This window comes from Salmo trutta, chromosome 26 (assembly GCF_901001165.1).
Source record: "Salmo trutta chromosome 26, fSalTru1.1, whole genome shotgun sequence".
In the NCBI taxonomy this organism is placed as follows: domain Eukaryota; kingdom Metazoa; phylum Chordata; class Actinopteri; order Salmoniformes; family Salmonidae; genus Salmo; species Salmo trutta.
This window is the reverse complement of record NC_042982.1, coordinates 5,510,885-5,531,505: the sequence shown is the minus strand read 5'-3', so window position 1 is coordinate 5,531,505 and position 20,621 is coordinate 5,510,885. Positions and strand designations below refer to the sequence as shown.

The following is a 20,621-nucleotide window of genomic DNA, read 5'->3' as shown; positions in this document are numbered from 1 at the left end:
CTGAGATGCAGTGCCTTAGACCACTGCGTCCATGTGTGTGTTAGCTATTTAACTATACTAGAATGCTTAAAAGGCCACACAAATTGTAAATATCGGTTATTTTTGTTGACAAGGACAATATAGGGTATCGGCCAAAAATATCATATCGGTTCATCACTACTTATTGTAACTTCTGCTCGGCATCAGACACATTTTGTGTTTCAGTTGCTCTTCTCCAGGATGAGAATTCAGGAACAGGCATCATATCAGCAGACTGCGCTCTGACTGACGTGTAGCTACATTTCTCTGCCACTCTTCTCGCTGTAGCCTACTTTTCTCAGGTAAAATGCAAGATTAACTTCAAGCCAAACAGAAAATGTAGCTGGATATATTATCATAGAAACAAACAATAGAAATATCATGGCCATGAATCATTTTTGCACAAAGTACCTTGCTTTTTCATTTGTAAGCTAATTTACTTGTGTGGCTCCTAGCCAAATAGCGTTGCACTTCTGTTGTCATCTGATGAAAATGAAGATATTTTCTGCTGAATTATGTTTTGCGCTAATGTATTTTCTGTGAAGGGAAAAGTATATTTGCACGCCCCTGATCACTCCTATTGAAGAAAAAGAAACTTGGCTTTCAGTATAAAACGGGTGAAATGGTTTAAAAACGCAGATTTTTTAAAATTTTTTATCTGCTTTTGAAAATTTTGATTTCTGAACTCTAACGTGACCCCTGCTTCAATTGCTCTTCTTGGCTTTTTGCCCCTGGCCTCTTTTTCAGATATTTTAGACAGTGAGGCTGTTTTTCCTGAGCGTGCCTAATCAGCTTAGCATTTACCTAAGACAGGAAAATGCTTGACTGACTTGTGGTTTTGGCATTACTGTGTTACTCAGCTCAGAGTTGGACATTTTCAAATTGAGAATGTCTAGCGTTCTGACTGAACCTTATCCAGCGGGTTTAGGCAACTAATCTGGAAAGCATATGGAAAAGTAATGACTGGAGTGAGTCAGCAGCCCGGTGAAAGTGAGATTGGACTACCGTCATTTTTAAGGGGACTAAACTCTATCTTTGTTATGGGGGGTTTCAGTACAGGGATGACTGAAGTGCACAGCTAAGCCTGAATATTGTGCCTTTTGAATTCTGAATCAGTTTATTCATTCATCACTTTGACCTTTAAAAAATAAAAAAATAAACACATTAATCATGCTGTTATTCTATTGAAGTATTTCGGAAAATGTGTTAACATTTTGGTCAGATTTCATGTTTGTTGTCTTTTCCCGCCATAGGAAGGAGCATTTGGAGGCTTTGGTACAGTCAGTGAACACCGAAGAATGCAGAGTCAGTCAAGGACGTTGGCAGGTGAGGTGTTTTTATTTATGTACACTACATGACCAAAAGTATGTGGACGCCTGCTCGTCCAACATCTCATTCCAAAATCATGGGCATTAATATGGAGTTGGTCCCCCTTTGCTGCGCCACTCTTCTGGGAAGGCTTTCCGCTAGATGCTGGAACAGTGCTGCAAGGACGTGCTTCCATTCAGTCACGAGAGCATTAGTGAGGTCGGGCACTGATGTTGTGCGGTTAGGCCTGGCTCACAGTTGACATTCCAATTCATCCCAAAGGTGTTCGATTGAGTTGAGGTCAGGGCTCTGTGCAGGTCAGTCAAGTTCTTCCGCACCGATCTTGAAAAACAAATTCTGTATGGACCTCGCTTTGTTCTTGGTGGTGCACATGGTGATCTTAGGCTTGTGTGTGGCTGCTCGGCCATGGAAAACCATTTCATGAAGCTTTCGACGAACAGTTCTTGTGCTGATGTTGCTTCCAGAAGCAGTTTGCGACTTGGTAGTGAGTGTTGCAACCGAAGACAGTTGATTTTTGCACGCTTCAGCACTTGGCAGTCCCATTCTGTGAGCTTGTGGGGCCTACCATTTCGTGGCTGAGCCATTGTTGCCGAATCCACTAATTTGAAGCGTTGTCCACATACTTTTGTGTGTGTATATACAGTGCATTAGGAAAGTATAAAGACCCCTTTACTTTTTCAACATTTTCTTACGTTACAGCCTTATTCTAAAATGTATATATATTTTTTTAAATCCTTGGGAATTTACACAATACCCCATAATGATGAAGCGAAACAGGTTTTTAGACATTTTTGCATATTTTATAAAAAAATAGACCCTTTACTCTGTACTTTGAAGCTCCTTTTGGCAGCGATTACAGCCTCGAGTCTTCTTGGGTATGACGCTACAAGCTTGTCACACCTGTATTAGGGGAGTTTCTCCCATTCTTCTCTGCAGATCCTCTCAAGCTCTGTCAAGTTGAATAGAGAAAGTCGCTGAGCAGAACCTCTTTTAATGCCCAAGATATTGGAATGAGATGTTCGACAATTAGGTGTCCACATACTTTTAGTCGTGTGTGTGTGTGTGTGTGTGTGTGTATATATAATCTCTCTGCTCTCCCAAAAGTAGTTGAAGTAGCCCCACTTATTTGAAACCCGTTATTTTTGTTTGTTTTGTACCAGTTACTCCCACGCAGGAGAAGAAGCCCAGAGGCCGACCACCGCGGGCCCAGACTGCACAGAAAGGGCCCGCAGGCGCCGGCCCTTCCCCCTCGCCTGCCTCGGGGAAACCCGAGGGCCAGGAGTGGCCTGTGGGGAAGGCCAAGCGGCTGCCTGGGAGGCCGCCTGGCTCTGGAGAGAAGAGGAGAGGCCGTCCTCCGGCCTCTGGCACCCAGAGGAGTTTGCAGGCCGGCAGCCATACAGACAATGACAGCAGGCAGGTGGGGCAGGAGTACAGCTCCACAACTGCACACCGCAAGGACCGGGACGAGGAGAGGAAAGCCACAAAGAGAACGCCCCTGGGCTCCGTGCAGCAGCACGACACAGAGGCCAAGCCTCCCAAAGCGAGCCGTGAGTCCAAGGTGACCAAACTGAAGCGGCTGCGGGAGGTCAAACTGAGCCCACTCAAGGCCATCGCCAGGAAGTGTGTGCCGGTGCCCGGCGTGCCCCGGCGCAGACGAGGACGGCCTCCCTCTGCCGAGCGCCTCAAAGCCGAGGCTGCTGCCGCCCAGGCCTCTGGTTCAGAGGAAACCAAACAAAAGTCCTTCAGCGTCCGCCGGGACAGAGATACGGACCCCCACACTCCTCAACAGCAGTCTAAGCTCAGGGTGTCCCACTTTGCTGAGGAGGACGACAGCCCCGACGTCCACAGCTCCTCAAGCCCGCTCCCCTCATCCTCTCCCTCCAAGCTGGGCAGGCCACTGAACCTGAGAACCAGCCCTCGCCACATCAAGCCCGTGCGTATCGTTCCCCCCTCCAAACGCACTGACGCCGCAATCGCCAAGCAGCTGCTGCAGCGCGCCAAGAAAGGTGCGCAGAAAAAGAAACTGTTAGAGAAGGAGGTGGTTGCCATAGGAGGCCAAGGGGCGGCAGCCATGGAGGCAGGCATCCGGAGGAGGAGGAGAACGCAGCTGAAGAACATCAGACAGTTCATCATGCCTGTGGTGAGCACCGTCTCGCTGCGCATCATTAAAACCCCAAAGCGCTTCATCGAGGACGAAGGCAGCTTCGGCGCCTCTCACCCCCACATGAAGATGGCACGGTTAGACGCTGTCCCGCCCCCCGTCGCTGCCCCCCAGCCTGCCTCGGCCTCCTCCCCCATGCGGGCTGCTGCTGTCACCACCGCCGCTGCTAAAGCCGTGACCGCAGCTCCGGTCGACACCATCCCTCTCCCGCCTCCCACTGTCACACCCAGCAGGGCCATGGCCGTGGCGGCCAGCCTGCTCAACAACAGCACCAGCAATGGGCGCTTCAGCAGCAGCGTCGCCTCGTGCGGCTCCAGCGCTGTGTCCCTGCACTCCTCCCAGCTCTCGTCGGGTGAGTCGTCCCGATCCAGCAGCCCCAGCCTGGACGACTCGTCGTGCGACTCCCAGGCTTCGGAGGGCACTCAGGCCCTGTCCGAGCATGACGACGAGCGAGACCACTCCCCGTCCTCCCAGGGAGAGAGGGAGGCGGACATGCTGCACACCTCCAGGCATCCGTCAGAGCCCGAGCCGGAGCAGCGGATTCTGATTGAGCGGGGCCGGAGGGGCCGCAGAGGGCAGGGTGTGGGCAGGGGCAGCCTTGGGGCGAGGGGAAGAGGCAGCCTGGCCACCGGAGGGAAGAAGGCTATCATCAGCCCGGCCACGGGAGTGTTGATGTCCAACTCTCAACAGGCTGCCTCCTCGTCTTCGTCCCCCCCGCCTGCCTCTCTCCTTAGCTCTCCGCAGCAGGCCCAGTCAGGCTCCAACATGGCGGAGCATCACCCCCACTCCCCTTGGATCCTGCCCCACCCGTTTCTCCAGGGCCAGTCATTGGTGCTCTCCAGCCTGCAGGACAAGCGCAGGTCCATCCTGAGAGAGCCCACCTTCCGCTGGACATCTCGGTCTCGCACTGATCAGCAGTACTTCTCCTCCGCTAAGTATGCGAAGGAGGGCCTTATCCGCAAGCCTATCTTCGACAACTTCCGCCCTCCACCTCTCACGGCTCAAGACGTGGGTCTAATGCCCCATGGCGCTGGTGCCGGGGGTGTTGCTCCAGCGGGTTACCCTGCGCCAGGCAGTGGCGGTGGGACCGGGGCAGGCACCCGCCTGTTCTCTCCACTGCATCACCACCACCACCACCAGCAGCACCCCTCGTCCCGCTTCGAGTCGCCACTCCAGAAGCGCGGCCCCCTGCTGCGCGCCCCGCGCTTCACTCCCAGCGAGGCGCACTCGCGCATCTTTGAGTCGGTCACCCTGCAGTCGTCATCGGGGAGCAGCCCGGGTTCGCTGTCTCCCCTCCAGTCCTCCCCCAAGTCGGGCCGGTCGGTGAGACGCAAGAAGAGGACGATCCCGGGACCCCTGCGCGGTCAACCCCGGTCCCCCTCACACTCCATGACCACGCGGAGCAGCCTGCCAGGGGCCCCGCCTGGAAAAGGTCCCTCTGAACTGTCTGTGCTGACAGGCTCCATCTCCACTGGTGCCAGCAGCACCAGCAATTCCTCCAGCTCTCTGCCCACTAGTGCCTTAACGCCTGCCCCTTTCAGCACCTTCTCACCGTGCCCCCTGGGCCTCTCCACACACGGACCTTCCTCCTCCGACGGACATAGAGTAGCCGGGAGCCTTGGTGGTGGTGCGGGTGGCAACTCCGCCTCTTGCTCCTCTTCCCAACTCTTCTCTCTCTTCACTTCCAGTCCCCAGGAGACGGGCCGTGGTGCTGGGAAAGGGGGGAGAGAGAGGAGTGCCTCGGCTTCCCGGGAGTCGGCTCCTGTCAAGGAGAAGGAAAGGGAGACCGAGAAAAGCAGAGAGCGTGAGAAAGAGAACAAAAGGGAGGGCAGAAAAGATTGGGAGAGGAGAGGCAAGGCGTCCACTCCAGACGCCTCTCCCAATAGGACACCCAGCCTGTTTGCCGGGGAGGGGAGGGAAGGGGAGGAGTCTCTGACCTCCCTCGCTCCTAAAAAGACACCTGGGAGGAAGAAGTCTGTACCAGAGTCCACGGGAACAGAGGCAGCACCTGTAGACAGGGCTGCAGTCCACTCCTCTATTCCCCTTATCTTGACCAAGGGCCGCCTATCCAAAAAGACCCGGCCTTCGGAGAGGGGGCCAGAGGCTGAGCCTGGGGAGAAGGAGAAAACATGTGCCCCTGCCCAACAGACAGGCCTTCCCCTGGGGCAGACCGGCAGCAAGAAGCCCCCGGCGGTTCCATCCTTGGGCTCCATGCTGGCGCACGCCGAGAAGCAGCCTGTGGCCGACAAGCGGGTGGCAGGCCTGCTGAAGAAGGCCAAAGCGCAGTTGTTCAAAATCGAGAAGAGCAAGTCGCTGAAGTCTCCAGACCATCCTAAAGTTCAGGTTAGTTCCCCTCTTCCTCCCCCGCAGCCTCTACTCCGCTGACTAGGCTATTTCTGTTGGTTTACTTTAACACGGAAAGGGTTTTGATATGTTTTATCGCTATCTCCTCACAACCACAATGAAATCATTTGACATGATTCTGAGAATGTTTGCTGCAATCAATAGCATTGTGAGTGTTTTGAACACAGACTGAAACTTGATAGCAGGAATGTCCCTGAAAGGGGTTTATTCAAGGGGAATTCTGCCAAACCACATTGTACATTATGCAGACAGAAGTGCACAAATATATTCTCCTTTAGAAAACCCCCCCAAAGATGTGTATCTATTTATGAGGACTGTCAGCTGGTAAGAGAGCCTTGAGAATGCTGGTTTACAGATTACGGCTGTCACGATACCAGTATAGGGATACTTGATTTTCCACCAAACAAAAGGAACTTGAAGCAAACTGAACTCTACGTCCCTTTAAAACTTTGCTGTATGTCTGTGTGTCTGCAACATGAAATGTAAGTCTGCTTCATGCTTTGTTTCCTTTCCACGAATCTGCAGAGTTTTGTGATACTGGTATTGGGACAACCCTATTACAGAGTAGCCCCTTCAGAGACTGATTTAGAGTTAACATGGATTTAAAAAATATTTTTTAGAATTCAGAATTCGGCAACTTTATCTCGATCCAGGGAAGTTTTAACTATTGATTTTTTTTGGCTTTAATCCACCAGAGTCATGAGAGCGACTCTTCGGAGACGTCGGTGCGAGGGCCGCGCATCAAGCACGTGTGTCGGCGCGCCGCTGTGGCCCTGGGCCGCAACCGGGCAGTGTTCCCCGACGACATGCCGACTCTCAGTGCCTTGCCGTGGGAGGAGAGAGAAAAGATCCTGTCTTCCATGGGGAATGATGGTGAGATCCGTGTTAAACGGGCACGTCCCCTTTTGAATATTTGTAATGAAGTATGACCCGCTCTTGTACTCAAATGCTTCTTCAACAAATCAATGAAGCCATGGCGTTTGAGGTTAAGGGCAGTATCTTATTCTGTTTCATATGTTCCTGGCCTGGCACCCCATTACAAGAGTGATTACCTATTTCCATTTGGGACCTTTTTTGATTCGTCACCATATTATGCTGCCATATTATGCCCCCCCCCCCAGACAAATCTTCAGTGGCGGGCTCAGAAGAGGCGGAGCCCCAGTCCCCTCCCATCAAGCCAGTGATGAGGCACACCAAGATCATCCAGGAGGGAGGGGCAGCGCCCAGGAAGGGGCGGCGGTCACGGCGCTGCAGGCAGTGTCCCGGCTGCCAGGTCCCCGACGACTGCGGAGTCTGCACCAACTGCCTGGACAAGCCCAAGTTCGGGGGCCGCAATATCAAGAAGCAGTGTTGCAAGTGAGTATGAGAAATTGAGAATCCTGTTATATTGACTTGAGTTGAGCGATTTATCCCAGTCTCACTCATTTCACGCCACAATGTTTGAATATGTGACTGACTGTATGCTTGAATGTTGTCGCAGGGTTCGAAAGTGTCAGAACTTGCAGTGGATGCCTTCCAAGATTTTTCTCAAGAAGCAAGTGAAAGGTCTGTGTCTGCATAAAGCCACAATGTCTTTGTCATTTACAGTTCTCAGTGTAATTGATGGGATTGTATAATTTTTATTTTTAGGCAAAAAATACAAGAAGAAGAACAAACTGTCTGAAAAAAAGGAGGCATTACACCCCGTCAAGGGCCCAACAAGCACTGAGCCCAGTGTCAAACAGGTCCCGCCCCCTTTGAAGGAGGAGCCCCCTCGCAAAAAGAGTGTAACCCCTCCCCTGAAGCCAGGTGAGGAGAAGCAAAAACAGTCACCGCCACAGTTGCAGTCCCCCCCAGCCGACAACCCTACCCCCCCAAACGACCAGGCCCCCAGCTGTACCACCGCCCCTGGGCAAGACCAGAAACATCCTGCGACGGCACACACGGGTGCTGCCAATAGGAAGGAACGTAAGCCCCAGCAGCCCACCCCTCCCTCCTCCCCTTCCTCCTTCTCTTCCTCGTCGTCCTCCTCACTCCAGAGCTCCCCCTCCCCACCAACACCCCAGCCCCAGCAGCCACCACAGCAGCATCAGAGGCCACAGCCCACCCAGGGGACTGCAAAAAAGGAGGGAGCAGGGGCTTCCAAGTCTCCGCCCACAGAAGCCAAGAGGAAGCCCCAGCAGCAGAGCTTAGCCACGCCCATCACAGACACAGGTAGGAGGAGCCATAGCATGACATCTCCAATTGTAATGGTTATGATTACCCCTTTCTGAAATGGCTAGATATAGCTGTTTTCCCTTGCACGTTAGTATATCCAACTGTTAACGCTATTAAGTAATATAATTACGTTTCTCTCTTGACGCGGTCTAAAGCACTGATTTGCTCTAAATGGGATAGTAGCTAACGTTGGTACTCTTATAACCTGTGTCCCCTCAGCACCCGAAGGGAAACAAATGAAGAAACAGGCTTCTCGCTCTGTCCCACCACCACCTAAATCCACCAAACCAAAAGAGAAGGTATGTTCTGCACTAGGGCTGTTGCGGTGACTGTATTACCGCCACACCGGTAGTCATGACTGCAGTGAAATTCCATGTGACCGCTGAGTCACGGTAATCTCCTCTTATGTACTCAGGACATGCGTTGGTAGTACCCAACTCGCTAACAACCATCAGGTCGCTAATGGCCTGGTACTCAGGGCTCTATTGTCCATCTAACCACTTTGACATCAATGCAAATGCAATCAAAACTCAAACACTTATCAAAACAGTATCATGCTTTTAAAACTCACCTCACTGGGGATGATAAGGATGAAGTTCAACAGCCGATTGAAACTGAGTGAGAAAACACACACACACACACACACACACACACACAGTACCAGTCAAAAGTTTGGACACAACTGCTCATTCTTTATTTTTACTATTTTATAATAGTGAAGACATCATAACTATGAAATAACACATATAGAATCATGTAGTAACCAAAAAAGTGTTAAACAAATAAAATACATTTAACACTTTTTTTTTTTAAATAGCTGCAGAATGCTGTGGTAGCCATGCTGGTTAAGTGTGCCTTGAATTCTAAATAAATCACTGACAGTGTCAGCAGCAAAGCCTCCCAACACCATCACACCTCCTCCTCCATGCTTCACGGTGGGAACCACACATGTGGAGATCATCCGTTCACCTAGTCTGTGTCTCATAAAGACACGGTGGTTGGAAGCAAAAATCTCAAATTTGGACTCGAGACCAAAGGACATATTCCACCGGTCTAATGTCCATTGCTCGTGTTTCTTGGCCCAAGCAAGTCTCTTCTTCTTATTGGTGTCCTTTAGTAGTGGTTTCTTTGCAGCAATTCGACCATGAAGGCCTGATTCATGCAGTCTCCTCTGAACAGTTGATGTGTCTGTTACTTGAACTCTGTGAAGCATTTATTTGGGCTGCAATTTCTGAGGCATGTAACTCTAATGAACTTAACTTTATTTTGGTTACTACATGATTCCATATGTGTTATTACTAGTTTTGTGTGTAGAAAATAGTAGAAATAAAGAAACCCTTGAATGAGTGGGTGTTCTAAAACTTTTGACCAGGTAGGTATGAGAACCGGCAGAAAAGCATCTCCATTTGCTATTCGAGTGCATACGGATGACATCTCTTCCCCCACCCCTGCTCATTTGATAATGGGTCATTCAAAACCAATTTGACATATTAGTGAAGACAAGATTAAATTGAGAATAGTGTGATTGTTGAAATTGTGATCACTTGATGAGAAAACAGCGCGTGCAACCTATCATTCACAACTACAGGTGCCAAATAACTCTTAATCTAGCATATAGGACCTAGTTTTTAAATGATCACACTTACACTCAGCCACTTCATATGCACACTTGCTCTGTATTGGGAAAAAATGTCCTTTCTATTTTATTTCAGCTAAGTTCAATTATATTCTTCTTACTATAAAATCATAAAATAATGGCACGGGACTTATAAGCATATCTTGTCTGCTAAATGAACAAGCCTACAGCCTATGGCATGGAGCGTAGCCAGATGACATGCAGTAAGCCAACTCATCTTCTGTAATACATTTTCTTCATATCATAATGGTTCTTTAGACCTGCCCCCCAAAAATTATGGATTTATTGTCATGGTGTACAATTTTTAAATAGATTTATTAGACTTTCTTCAATGTTGATGTTCCTAAGATGTGCATCATCTGCTTGTATGTGGCTTGTAGCCGTTGCGTGGAGGCCTGGAAATGTTAGATGTGTTTCTGGTTAACGGTCAGTTACCGTGAGACCGGCAGTCTTTTGCATCACAAGAACCGGCTGACCAAATTCCCTGACCGCCGCAGCGCTATTCGGCAGTTCCCTTTATGACGTGACGTTTTTGTAAGGCAATGCCAGAGGCAAATAAATGTCCATCTTTGGATGGGCAATAAAGTGATATACAATTAAGTTCCATAAGTCCCATGCATGCCCCTTGGCCTTCATCCCTGACCCCTCTCCTCTACCTCCCCAGCAGCAGAAGCCGTTGGCCACCAAACCTGAGAGCAGTACTTTAAACTTGCTGAGCACTCCCTCGACTGGAGGCACTGCCAAGCAGAAAGTGCCCTGCGACGGAGTGCACAGAATCAGAGTGGATTTTAAGAAAGACCATGACGTGGAAAACGTGTGGGCCACGGGCGGCCTCGGCCTCCTCACCTCGGTGCCAATCACCCCGCGGGTCGTCTGCTTCCTCTGTGCCAGCAGTGGCAACGTCGAGGTGAGTCACGGGCGCCTCCTCGCTCGCTCTCTCTCGCTCTCGAGGGAAAAGGAGAGCTTCTTTGTATTTCAAAAGAACAATTTAATAAAGTGAGCTACTCATCTAACATAACATGGTGGTACACCCCCCCGGACAGGACGCTAGTCTATCACAGGGTTGTACCGGACAGCACCAGCGGACCCACTATGACATTTCAAAGGCTACCATTGGGTTTGGACGGTATCCAGATTTACATACAGTTTCTGTACAGTCTACGGTATTACCAAAACAATTTAGGCAACGTGAGTCTTGATCCAGGAGGGGATTGATTGTCTCTGCTGTAACCAAGAAGCTTGATCTTGCCATCTAACCACTTAGCTAGCAAGTTGGCAAACCAAATGCATAGCTGGAGCCCTGAGCTGGATAGAATTTATTTGGCACATCTTAGACAGTTAACTTATAAGTTATAAGCAGTGGTGTAGAACGCCCCCGTGAGGGTATTGATAATCATACCGTCGAGAATGTCTAAATACCCTAGTATACTGTATCTAGCCTAGCAACAAACACTCAGATAGCAGACAGGCCACATGGTTTAGACCCATAGTGGTAGTCTTCAGGCAGTTCAAAGTGTCTGAATAATACCTCTCTCACACAGCATTTTATATCCACATATCCCACTTTAGTACCCATTTTGTATTAATTTCAACCGACTGAAAACTCCCCACCGACTGTGTACCACACCGACACGCCTCCCTCCCTCTCCTTTTCCTCCAGTTTGTCTTCTGCCAGGTGTGCTGCGAGCCCTTCCATCTCTTCTGCTTGGGGGAGACTGAGCGCCCTCTGGAGGAGCAGTGGGAGAACTGGTGTTGCCGCCGCTGCCGCTTCTGCCACACCTGTGGCCTCCAGCACCAGAAGACTAAAGTAAGGCTCTCCCTTTCACATGATTTGAGTGAGTAACAAAGGCTATTTAGTGGTTCGGGAATTTTCAGAATGCGTATTTGTTTGTGGTCATTTCTAGAAGTAGATCAGTAGCGTCAGTCGACGTGTCTTCTACTGCTTGTGGAAAGAAACGCGCGAATGTTAATCCGCAAAGCTAAAGAGAAACAAATTATTTTTAAATCTCATAATGACACACGCCCTCATTTTCCTGAGTTATTAGATTGGGAGGGGATTTTCCGATATGCCACGGGGACTTTTCCGAAAATATTCATTACAGAACCAGTTACTTAATCATGCTGTTTATTCCTCTTTGTCATTCTAATCAGGGTTTTGACCCAGACAAATAACAATGTATGTGTCCCAAATTGTTCCCTGTTTAGTGCACTACTTTTGACCAGACCAGGTCAAAAGGAGTGCTCTAAATGTTGAATAAGGTGTCATTTGGGACACGTACCTTAACAATATCATGATGAAGGCCTTTTGGTATGCACTATTGGGAGGAAAACTTCCCACTGCTTGTCTAGCCTTGCTATATCATTATCCCTGTAATGTCTGGCTCTATTCGATGTCTTCCACAAAGAGGTAGAGCGAGATTTACATTTCAAGGGTACTTAGAGCTTCAATGTTTGTCTAATTACAAAGTCTGAGGCAAGATGGCAGTTAGGTTGCTAACTTGCTTCTCTCCACCTCTTCTTCCCCAAGCAGCAACTTCTGGAGTGTGAGAAGTGCCGAAACAGCTATCACCCCGAGTGCCTGGGACCCAACCATCCCACCAGACCCACCAAGAAGAAACGAGTCTGGGTATGCATCACGCCATTCTTTTCCTGCTCCCTCCTCCAAGCAGTAAAATTCATTTTTTTGTTAGTGTATATTTGGCCAGCAGACCCGACGGTTAGGGCTAGGCATGGAAATCGAAATTGGTTAAGTTTAGGGTAAGGTTTAGACGGGTTAACTGCCACCTGGCGACCATAATGTATATTTTATACCGACTGCCTTTTGTTTAACCATTAATTGTCATTGAATGAATTTGTCATGAATTCTCCCTCTGTGTCCTTGTTGTGTCCAGATCTGCACCAAGTGTGTTCGCTGTAAGAGTTGTGGGGCCACAAAACCTGGGAAGGCCTGGGACGCCCAGTGGTCACATGACTTCTCCCTATGTCATGACTGTGCCAAACTCTTCGCTAAAGGTGAGTCACAAGCAGGGCTCTAAATAATCATTGTATATTGGTAACACTGGTGCTCCCAACTTAAAGTTAGGAGCACCACATGGAATTTAGGAGCACCCAGAATCTTTTTTTTACACAATTGATAGAGCTTCAGCCGTTATTGGCCCAAATAAATTCTAGATACTTTTGAAGGCCTTTTTTTTTCTTTTTTTTCTAGAAACGAATATGTAACACTGTAAATACATGTTTATTATAAAAGCTTAAACGTTGATACGAATACTTGTCATTGAAATGAGTCTTTTGTGGAATATTATGTTTCCACACTGTAAAATAACTCTTTTCCTATTGTGATACTTTACGTTGAAAATGGTACATAGTCTCTTTAAAACATCAGCTTTGTGATGAGAACATGCAAGAGATCTGTCAATCATTGACGTCCTGAAGAAGCTATCCCTTTTCCTTTCTGCGGCCCCAACCAGGTTGTTAGCTAGTCAATGAGGTAACATGACTGAACAAAGTGTAAACAAATGGTTAACAACGTCCAGCCGTGAGTACTTTTAGAACTGCCCAAGACAGTTTATGAATGTATAATGCGGTCTCGGCGAGCTGCTATAGGAATATATGAATGTTGCACCATTTTAATATGGGTCAGCTCTTGACCTGGTTGGGCTAGTCGAGGCAAGCCGTTTTCGCTGTAGTATTGGCGCAACCATGACGGTAACTAATATGCACTCGCTAGTTTCTCTAGGGCACTTGGAAACAACGATACATCGAAGCCCTGTCATTACAACAACTATTTTCTGGGAGATAACAATAAGTCACACAGTGCTCCCAAAATAAAACTCATGGTCGCACAGCAAAAATATTTTGTCACACATGCGACCAAATTGAGACCTCTGGTCTCAAGTAATGTAGAATGATGTAGCTGTACAGTACCCGGGCTATTCTCTCACTGTCTACATCTGTAATTGACCAAGGAAAATGTCAAAAGCATTCATTAGGGGGCACACCGATATATAAAATGTTTTGCTACAGAAAACAATGTTTCTAGTCAGCAAAGTCCAGGTAGTCCCTTTTGGTTTCAGTCAGTTTTGTCCCGAAAGAACACGACCCTGGGATCTGTCTCCTCAGTACTATGAGAAGGGTTTGGGGAGAGAGAGAGATTTCTTTTAGCGTTCTATGACCCAACGGCTTGTGTTTTTCCAGGTAACTTCTGCCCCCTTTGCGATAAGTGCTATGACGACGACGACTACGACAGCAAGATGATGCAGTGTGGGAGGTGCGACCACTGGGTCCACTCCAAGTGTGAGAACCTCACAGGTCAGTGGGCCCTCTTGTTTCACAACTCTACTCGCTGGAAACAATGCCGTCTTCCAGTGTCTGTTTCTCAACACCTCTCCCGTTATGCGATACAGATTTGAACTCGGCACCGTTCTTTCTTTTGGCTGCTATATTGTTCACTACTCGGGGGTTTTATATTTAAATGTCTTATCAATTTCAACTCCTGTTGATATACCCAGAAACACTTGTAAAAGGCCTTTCCGTAGTCATATACTCGGCATGGATCTGTTGTCAACAGTTTTGATACTGAGAATTGACCGATAACCAACCGATAAATGAGTGTCAAGTCAACCTCCCTCTCTGCTCCCTTGTCTCCCACTACCAGACGAGATGTACGAGCTGCTGTCGAATCTGCCAGAGAGTGTGGCCTACACCTGCACAAACTGTACGAAGCGCCAGCCGGCTGAGTGGAGGACGGCCCTGGAGAAGGAGCTGCAGGGCTTGGTGCGCCAGGTCCTCACCGCACTGCTCAACTCCCGCACCTCTACGCACCTGCTCCGCTACAGACAGGTGAGGGGATATGGGGTTGCATGTTTAGGGACAGGAGTTTTTCCTGACCATGTAACTTCACCAGGGAAAGACTTAACTCTGGTTGTGGGGTGTAACCTGGCCGGGTTTTTCCTGCTCATGTGACAGGGTCAGGAAAAACTCTGGGCCCTGGAATGTCGGCTATAACTAGGACCTAGAGTTTGTCCTGGTTTGGTCACATGACCAGGAAAAACACCTGGCCCAACAGAATTAAGTGGCAAAAAGTATGTCAGCCCTTTGGAATTACCTGGACTTCTGCATAAATTGGTCATAAAATTTCAGTCACAACAACAGACAGTATGCTTAAACTATTAACACAAACAATTATACGTTTTCATGTCTTAATTGAACACACAGTGTATACATTCACAGTGCAGGGTGGAAAAAAGTATGTGAATCCCTGGATTTAATAACTGGTTGAACCTCCGTTGGCAGCAATAACCTCAACCAAACATTTTCTGTAGTTGCAGATCAGACCTGCACAACGGTCAGGAGGAATTTTGGATCATTCCTCTTTACAAAACTGTTTCAGATCCCAAGAATATTGTGGAAGTCTGGTGTGAACTGCTCTCGAGGTCATGCCACAGCATCTCAATCGGGTTGAGCTGAGGCAGCTGAGGCAAGCTGAGGCAGCAAAGCAGCCCCAAACCATGATGCGCCCTCCACAATAGTTTACAGTTGGGATGAGGTTTTGATGTCGGTGTGCTGTGCATTTTTCTCCACACATAGTGTTTTCCTTCAAAACAACTGAACTGTAGTTTCATCTGTCCACAGAATATTTTGCCAGTAGCGCTGTGGAACATCCAGATACTCTTTTGTGAACTTCAGACGTGCAGAAATGTTTTTTTTGGACAGCAGTGGCTTCTTCCGTAGTGTCCTCCCATGAACACCATTCTTGTTTAGTGTTTTACGTAACGTAGACTCGTCAACAGAGATGTTAGCATGTTCCAGAGATTTCTGTAAGTCTTTAGCTGACACTCTAGGATTCTTCTTAACCTCATTGAGCTTTCTGCGCTGTGCTCTTGCAGTCATCTTTGCAGGACAGCCACTCCTAGGGAGAGTAGCAACAGTGCTGAACTTTCTCTGTTTTATAGGCAATTTGTCTTTCTGTGGACTGATGAACATCAAGACCTTTAGAGATACTTTTGTAACACTTTCCAGCTTTATGCATGTCCACAATTCTTAATCTTTGGTCTTCTGCGATCTCTTTTGTTTGAGGCATGGTTCACATCAGGCAATGCTTCTTGTGGATAGCAAACTAAAATGTTGAGTTTTTTTTTTTATAGGGCAAGGCATCTCTAGCCAAAATCTCATTGATTGGACTCCAGGTTAGCTGACTCCTGACTCCAGTTATCTTTTGGAGAAGGGGTTCACATACTTTTCCCAACCTACACTGTGAATGTTTAAATGATCTATTCAATATAGTCAAGAAAAATACAATTTGTGTGTTATTAGTTTAAGCAGAATGTCTATTGTTGTGACTTAGATGACGATCAAATTTTATGACCAATTTTTGCAGAAATCAGGTTTCATTCTAAAGGGTTCACATACTTTTTCTTGCCACTGTACATATTTTCTTTGTATGTCTGTGACGTGTTAGGAGAGCAAATGGATCAGATGTATTTAGTAATTTGACTGTATTCCCACCCCGCTATCTCCAAATCTTGCTCTCTTTAGGCTGTGATGAAGCCACCTGAGTTGAACCCAGAGACAGAGGAGAGTTTACCCACACGTCGCTCCCCCGAGGGGCCCGACCCCCCGGTCCTGACCGAGGTCAAGCCTCCCAACGACTCCCCCCTCGACCTGGAGTCGGTGGAGAAGAAGCTGGCCGCCGGGCGCTACAAGTCTGTGGTGAGTCTAAAATCACATCCCCACTCATGTGATCTCAGAACCGTGCACTTAAACACATTCAATCAACTGCCCCGCAAAAGCATTTGTTTTTATATTTGCAGACTGGGTTGTGTCAGTCCATTTCAAACCTTTCATCCCATCAGCATCCACCCAGCATTGTGTGAGAACAGGAGCTATATTTGTATGAATGCAGAGCCACGTCATCCACAGACACCTGAGTAGTGGCATGAAAGCTCAGCCCCGGGGAGCTCTCTGCGCTCAAAGTTCAAACACAGTTCACTGTCAGAGAGAGGGATGAGATGGAGAGCAGTGTGTCACTCACTCAGTGCGGTCTTTTCTCTCTTCTCTCTTTCAGCTTGAGTTCAGTGACGACATAGTGAAGATCATCCAGATGGCCATCAACTCAGACGGCGGGCAGCCAGAGAACAGGAAAGCCAATAGCATGGTCAAGTCCTTCTTTATCCGGGTGAGGAGAGCCAACAGGAATTAGCCTACAGAGAGCTTGCTCAGCCTCCGCTTCAGTAGTATGCTGAAGAAATATATATATATATATATATATATATATATATATATATATATATATATATATATACGCGCAACAAGTTAAGATTTTACTGAGTTACAGTTCATTTTTAGATTTTTTTTATTTAACCTTTTATTTAACGCATAAGCAAATCAGTCAATTGAAATAAATGCATTAGGCCCTAATCTATACATTTCACATAACTGGGAATACACCATTTGCCACATGCAGAGCGACACATCTCCCTCGCATAGAGTTGATCAGGCTGTTGATTGTGGCACGACAATGGGCCACAGGATCTCATCACGGTATCTCTGTGCATTCAAATTGCCATCGATAAAATGCAATTGTGTTCGTTGTCCGTAGCTTATGCCTACCCATACCATAACTGCACCGCCACCATGGCGCACTCTGTTCACAACGCTGACATCAGCAAACCGCTCGACCAAATGACGCCATACACCTGCTCTGCGGTTGTGAGGCCGGTTGGACGTACTGCCAAATTTTCTAAACGAGGTTTGAGTCGGTAGAGAAACATTCCATTCTCTGGCAACGGCTCTGGTGGACATTCCTGCAGTCGGCATGCCAATTGCACACTCCCTCAACTTGAGACATCTGTGGCATTGTGTTGTGACACAACTGCACATTTTAGAATGGCCTTTTGTTGTCCCCGCACAAGGTGCACCTGTGTAATGATCATGCTCTTTAATCAGGTTTTTGATATGCCACACCTGTCAGGTAGATGGATTATCTTGGAAAATGATAGATGCTCATTAACAGGGATATAAATAAATTTGTGCACAATTTGAGAGAATTAGCTTTTTGTGCATATGGAATATTAATAGGATATTTTATTCCAGCTCATGAAACATGGGACCAACACTTTACATGTTCCATTTTTTATATTTTTGTTCAGTATAGTAGTATTCACCCTGATTTGACTCCACTGGTAGACATGCTGCTTCCCAAATGGTAGGGTAATACTTTTGACCAGGAGCCATGGGGCTCTCGTCAAAAGTAGTGCACTATGTAGGGCGTAAGGTGTCATTTGGGATGAAGTTTTAGCTGTTTGCTTTTGTTGCTAATTGAGTCATTTTGGGTTATGGTAAGACAGTGGTGCTAAGCTCTTGACATAGTTTAAGTTATATTCTTAAACTATTTAACAAATTCCCAGGTCCCAGACTGTACTTTTTTTTTTAAGGGACCAATGTATCTGTTTTTATCTCCATATCAAATCATTTGTGTAACAATTTAAGTACTTTACTGGGTTTTCAATTAAAATGGTAAATTAATAAACAAAAATAGCTTCTTAGCAAAGGGACATTTCTCAAGCAAGAATTTGGCCAGGAATGTCAGTGGTCTGAGTGGGGAAGGGAAAACTGAAAATGAGCTGTTATTGGCAGAGAGGTTTGTGACTCTTATTGGTCTATGAACTAATTTACCGCATGGCGACATCACCATGGAAGGCCAAAACGCCATCCCACCAAAACAGGCTGACATTTCAGGTGGTCTTTTCAAACCGCTCTTACACTAAAAGGGCATTTTCATCATTTTCACAGTATTACTACACCTCCTCATAGTGTAGAAATGTGGGCCTTTAACGTCTATTTTTCCCCGTCTCTGCAGCAAATGGAGCGCTTATTCCCTTGGTTCAAAGTCAAGGAGTCCAGATTCTGGGAAATGCACAAATTCTCCACCAAGTGAGTGTTAACAGCAACATATCAATGAGATTACACAAGAGACTAATAGATCGGTACACATGCTGCCTGTCACATTAATGATTCATGTCGAAATGACAAACTGAATTATTGTTACAGTAGCTTATGTCTTAAGTGAACTTAACTTTTCAATGTACTCGCTGATACATAGGGGCCTACAACGCATGGGAGGATCTGTGCAAACAAATGACACTGACTGACGAGCCAAGTCCATCTGAATGTTTAGATCTCTCCTTGCCGTAGATCATGAATTGTGCATCCTTCCGCTTCCATTGTGAGAACGGGGGCCAGCCCTTGTCCCTTTTGACATAATATGAGCTTTGAACAGTCCTCTGTGGTCGCCCTGCGGTTTTAGCCGCGCCGATTTTAGTCCTGCCTTTCAACCCCATTTGTTGATTTTAAATATTTGAAGTGCGCGTAGCAGCTATTTCTCAATGCCAGAAACGCATATAGTAACATGGAACACCCCAAGAAAACATTCCCAAATCAAAAACTCATCTGGATTTTTATAATACTGTAATATTGTCCCTGTAAATTTGGTTTGAGGTTTTTCCTATGCTAGCTAGCAATTGCATAGGAAGTGTTGCTGCACCCTACCACACAAAGCTTGGCCATCTTGAATAAAAATACAAGTGCCAGTGTGCCTCTATAGCAACGCAAATTAAACACTTCGGAAAAAGTGCGATACATTTGTAAGAATGAGGCGGACAAATTGGCCGTCAACTCGTCAATCTGCGGGGCACAACGATGGAAGGGGGGCTTCAGCGAAGCATTGCTTTTCAAAGTGGATGCTGTCCCTACCAACAACGTGGCTTATAAAGTATTAAAAACAGCCAGCAGAGAGCGCATTATTCAAGGCTTCGCCGTGTATGTGAATGAGCTAGCTTATTACAACCAACTAATTCCAGCATGACCGCAAAAATGGAAGAGCCAAGTTGAAGGGGGAGAAAGCAAGGAACTTGTCTGTCAGCCTTGCATTAAAGACCAAAATTGGCTAAAGAAAATGGTGATGAAGTAATACTAGTTTCATTTAAGGACCCAAAAATTGACAGCTGCTCCATACAGGTTGCAAAATGGTTGAAGAGATTTTCGATGTACTGATTCCATGGCACATGGTTTATGAACTGATACACAAAACAATGCTGGATTCAAAACTTAATTTTTCAATTATTATACAAAATTCTTTCAGTAATGATATGGGATATAACCTTCCCAGCTCTGCAGATTGAGCTGTGAAGAGACAGAATCATTAGATTGTTAGTTTTGGTACTGTCCATTTGTAGCTTGTTTTTGGTCGCAGGTTCAGGAATGGCTGAAGAATTGCAACGTTAACCTGGAACTAACTGCAAATAGCACTGCTGGGTGATTTTTAAAAAGTCAATCGATGAATAATACTCTTGTCAAAAATGTTTCTTTAATTTACAAAATGTAGAATCTATGAGAATGGAAAGGTTCAGAACTTTTGTGAAACAGCGCAGTTGAAAAAAATGATGGGACTAAAAACAAACACAAGATAACTATTGTAAACTGTACTGCATCTGTAAAATGTATATAATATGTATAAGCTGGAAGTAGAAGCCTTAGTTGTTGTCCATTAGTTTACTCTAATTAGGCGAGGGATCAAATCTAATCAAATTGTATTTCACATGTGCTGAATACAACAGGTGTAGACCTTAGAATGAAATGCTTACTTACAAGCCCTTAACCATCAATGCAGTTTTAAGAAAAATAAGTGTTGAGTAAAATAACAGTAGTGAGGCTATATACAGGGGGTACCGGTACAGAGTCAATGTGTGGGGGCTCAGGTTAGTTGAGGTAATATGTAGGTAGAGAACCAGAGAGTAGCAGCAGTGGTAAAAGAGGGGGTGGGGGGGACAATGAAAATAGTCTGGGTAGCCATTTGATTAGCTGTTCAGGAGTCTTATGGCTTGCAGGTAGAAGTTGTTAAGACTTGGCGCTCTAGTA

General features: G+C 46.7%; 1 protein-coding gene across 4 annotated transcripts in view; it reads left to right on the top strand.

Moving 5' to 3' along the window:
• The window catches only part of kmt2a (lysine (K)-specific methyltransferase 2A), a 50,837-nt gene that overhangs the window by 11,224 nt on the left and 18,992 nt on the right, over positions 1-20,621 (top strand). Inside the window, exons 2-17 of one of the 4 annotated variants that reach the window (XM_029714488.1) lie at positions 1,272-1,344; positions 2,508-5,851; positions 6,568-6,745; positions 6,994-7,228; positions 7,353-7,417; positions 7,502-8,065; positions 8,288-8,367; positions 10,372-10,611; positions 11,365-11,511; positions 12,235-12,330; positions 12,596-12,716; positions 13,902-14,015; positions 14,362-14,546; positions 16,242-16,415; positions 16,771-16,881; positions 18,565-18,638. In XM_029714488.1, coding sequence (XP_029570348.1) covers positions 1,272-1,344; positions 2,508-5,851; positions 6,568-6,745; positions 6,994-7,228; positions 7,353-7,417; positions 7,502-8,065; positions 8,288-8,367; positions 10,372-10,611; positions 11,365-11,511; positions 12,235-12,330; positions 12,596-12,716; positions 13,902-14,015; positions 14,362-14,546; positions 16,242-16,415; positions 16,771-16,881; positions 18,565-18,638 — 5,801 coding nt within the window. Of the gene's footprint in view, positions 1-1,271; positions 1,345-2,507; positions 5,852-6,567; positions 6,746-6,993; positions 7,229-7,352; positions 7,418-7,501; positions 8,066-8,287; positions 8,368-10,368; positions 10,612-11,364; positions 11,512-12,231; positions 12,331-12,595; positions 12,717-13,901; positions 14,016-14,361; positions 14,547-16,241; positions 16,416-16,770; positions 16,882-18,564; positions 18,639-20,621 lie in introns of all 4 variants that reach the window. The other 3 variants (XM_029714486.1, XM_029714487.1, XM_029714485.1) reach the window with 3 other exon arrangements.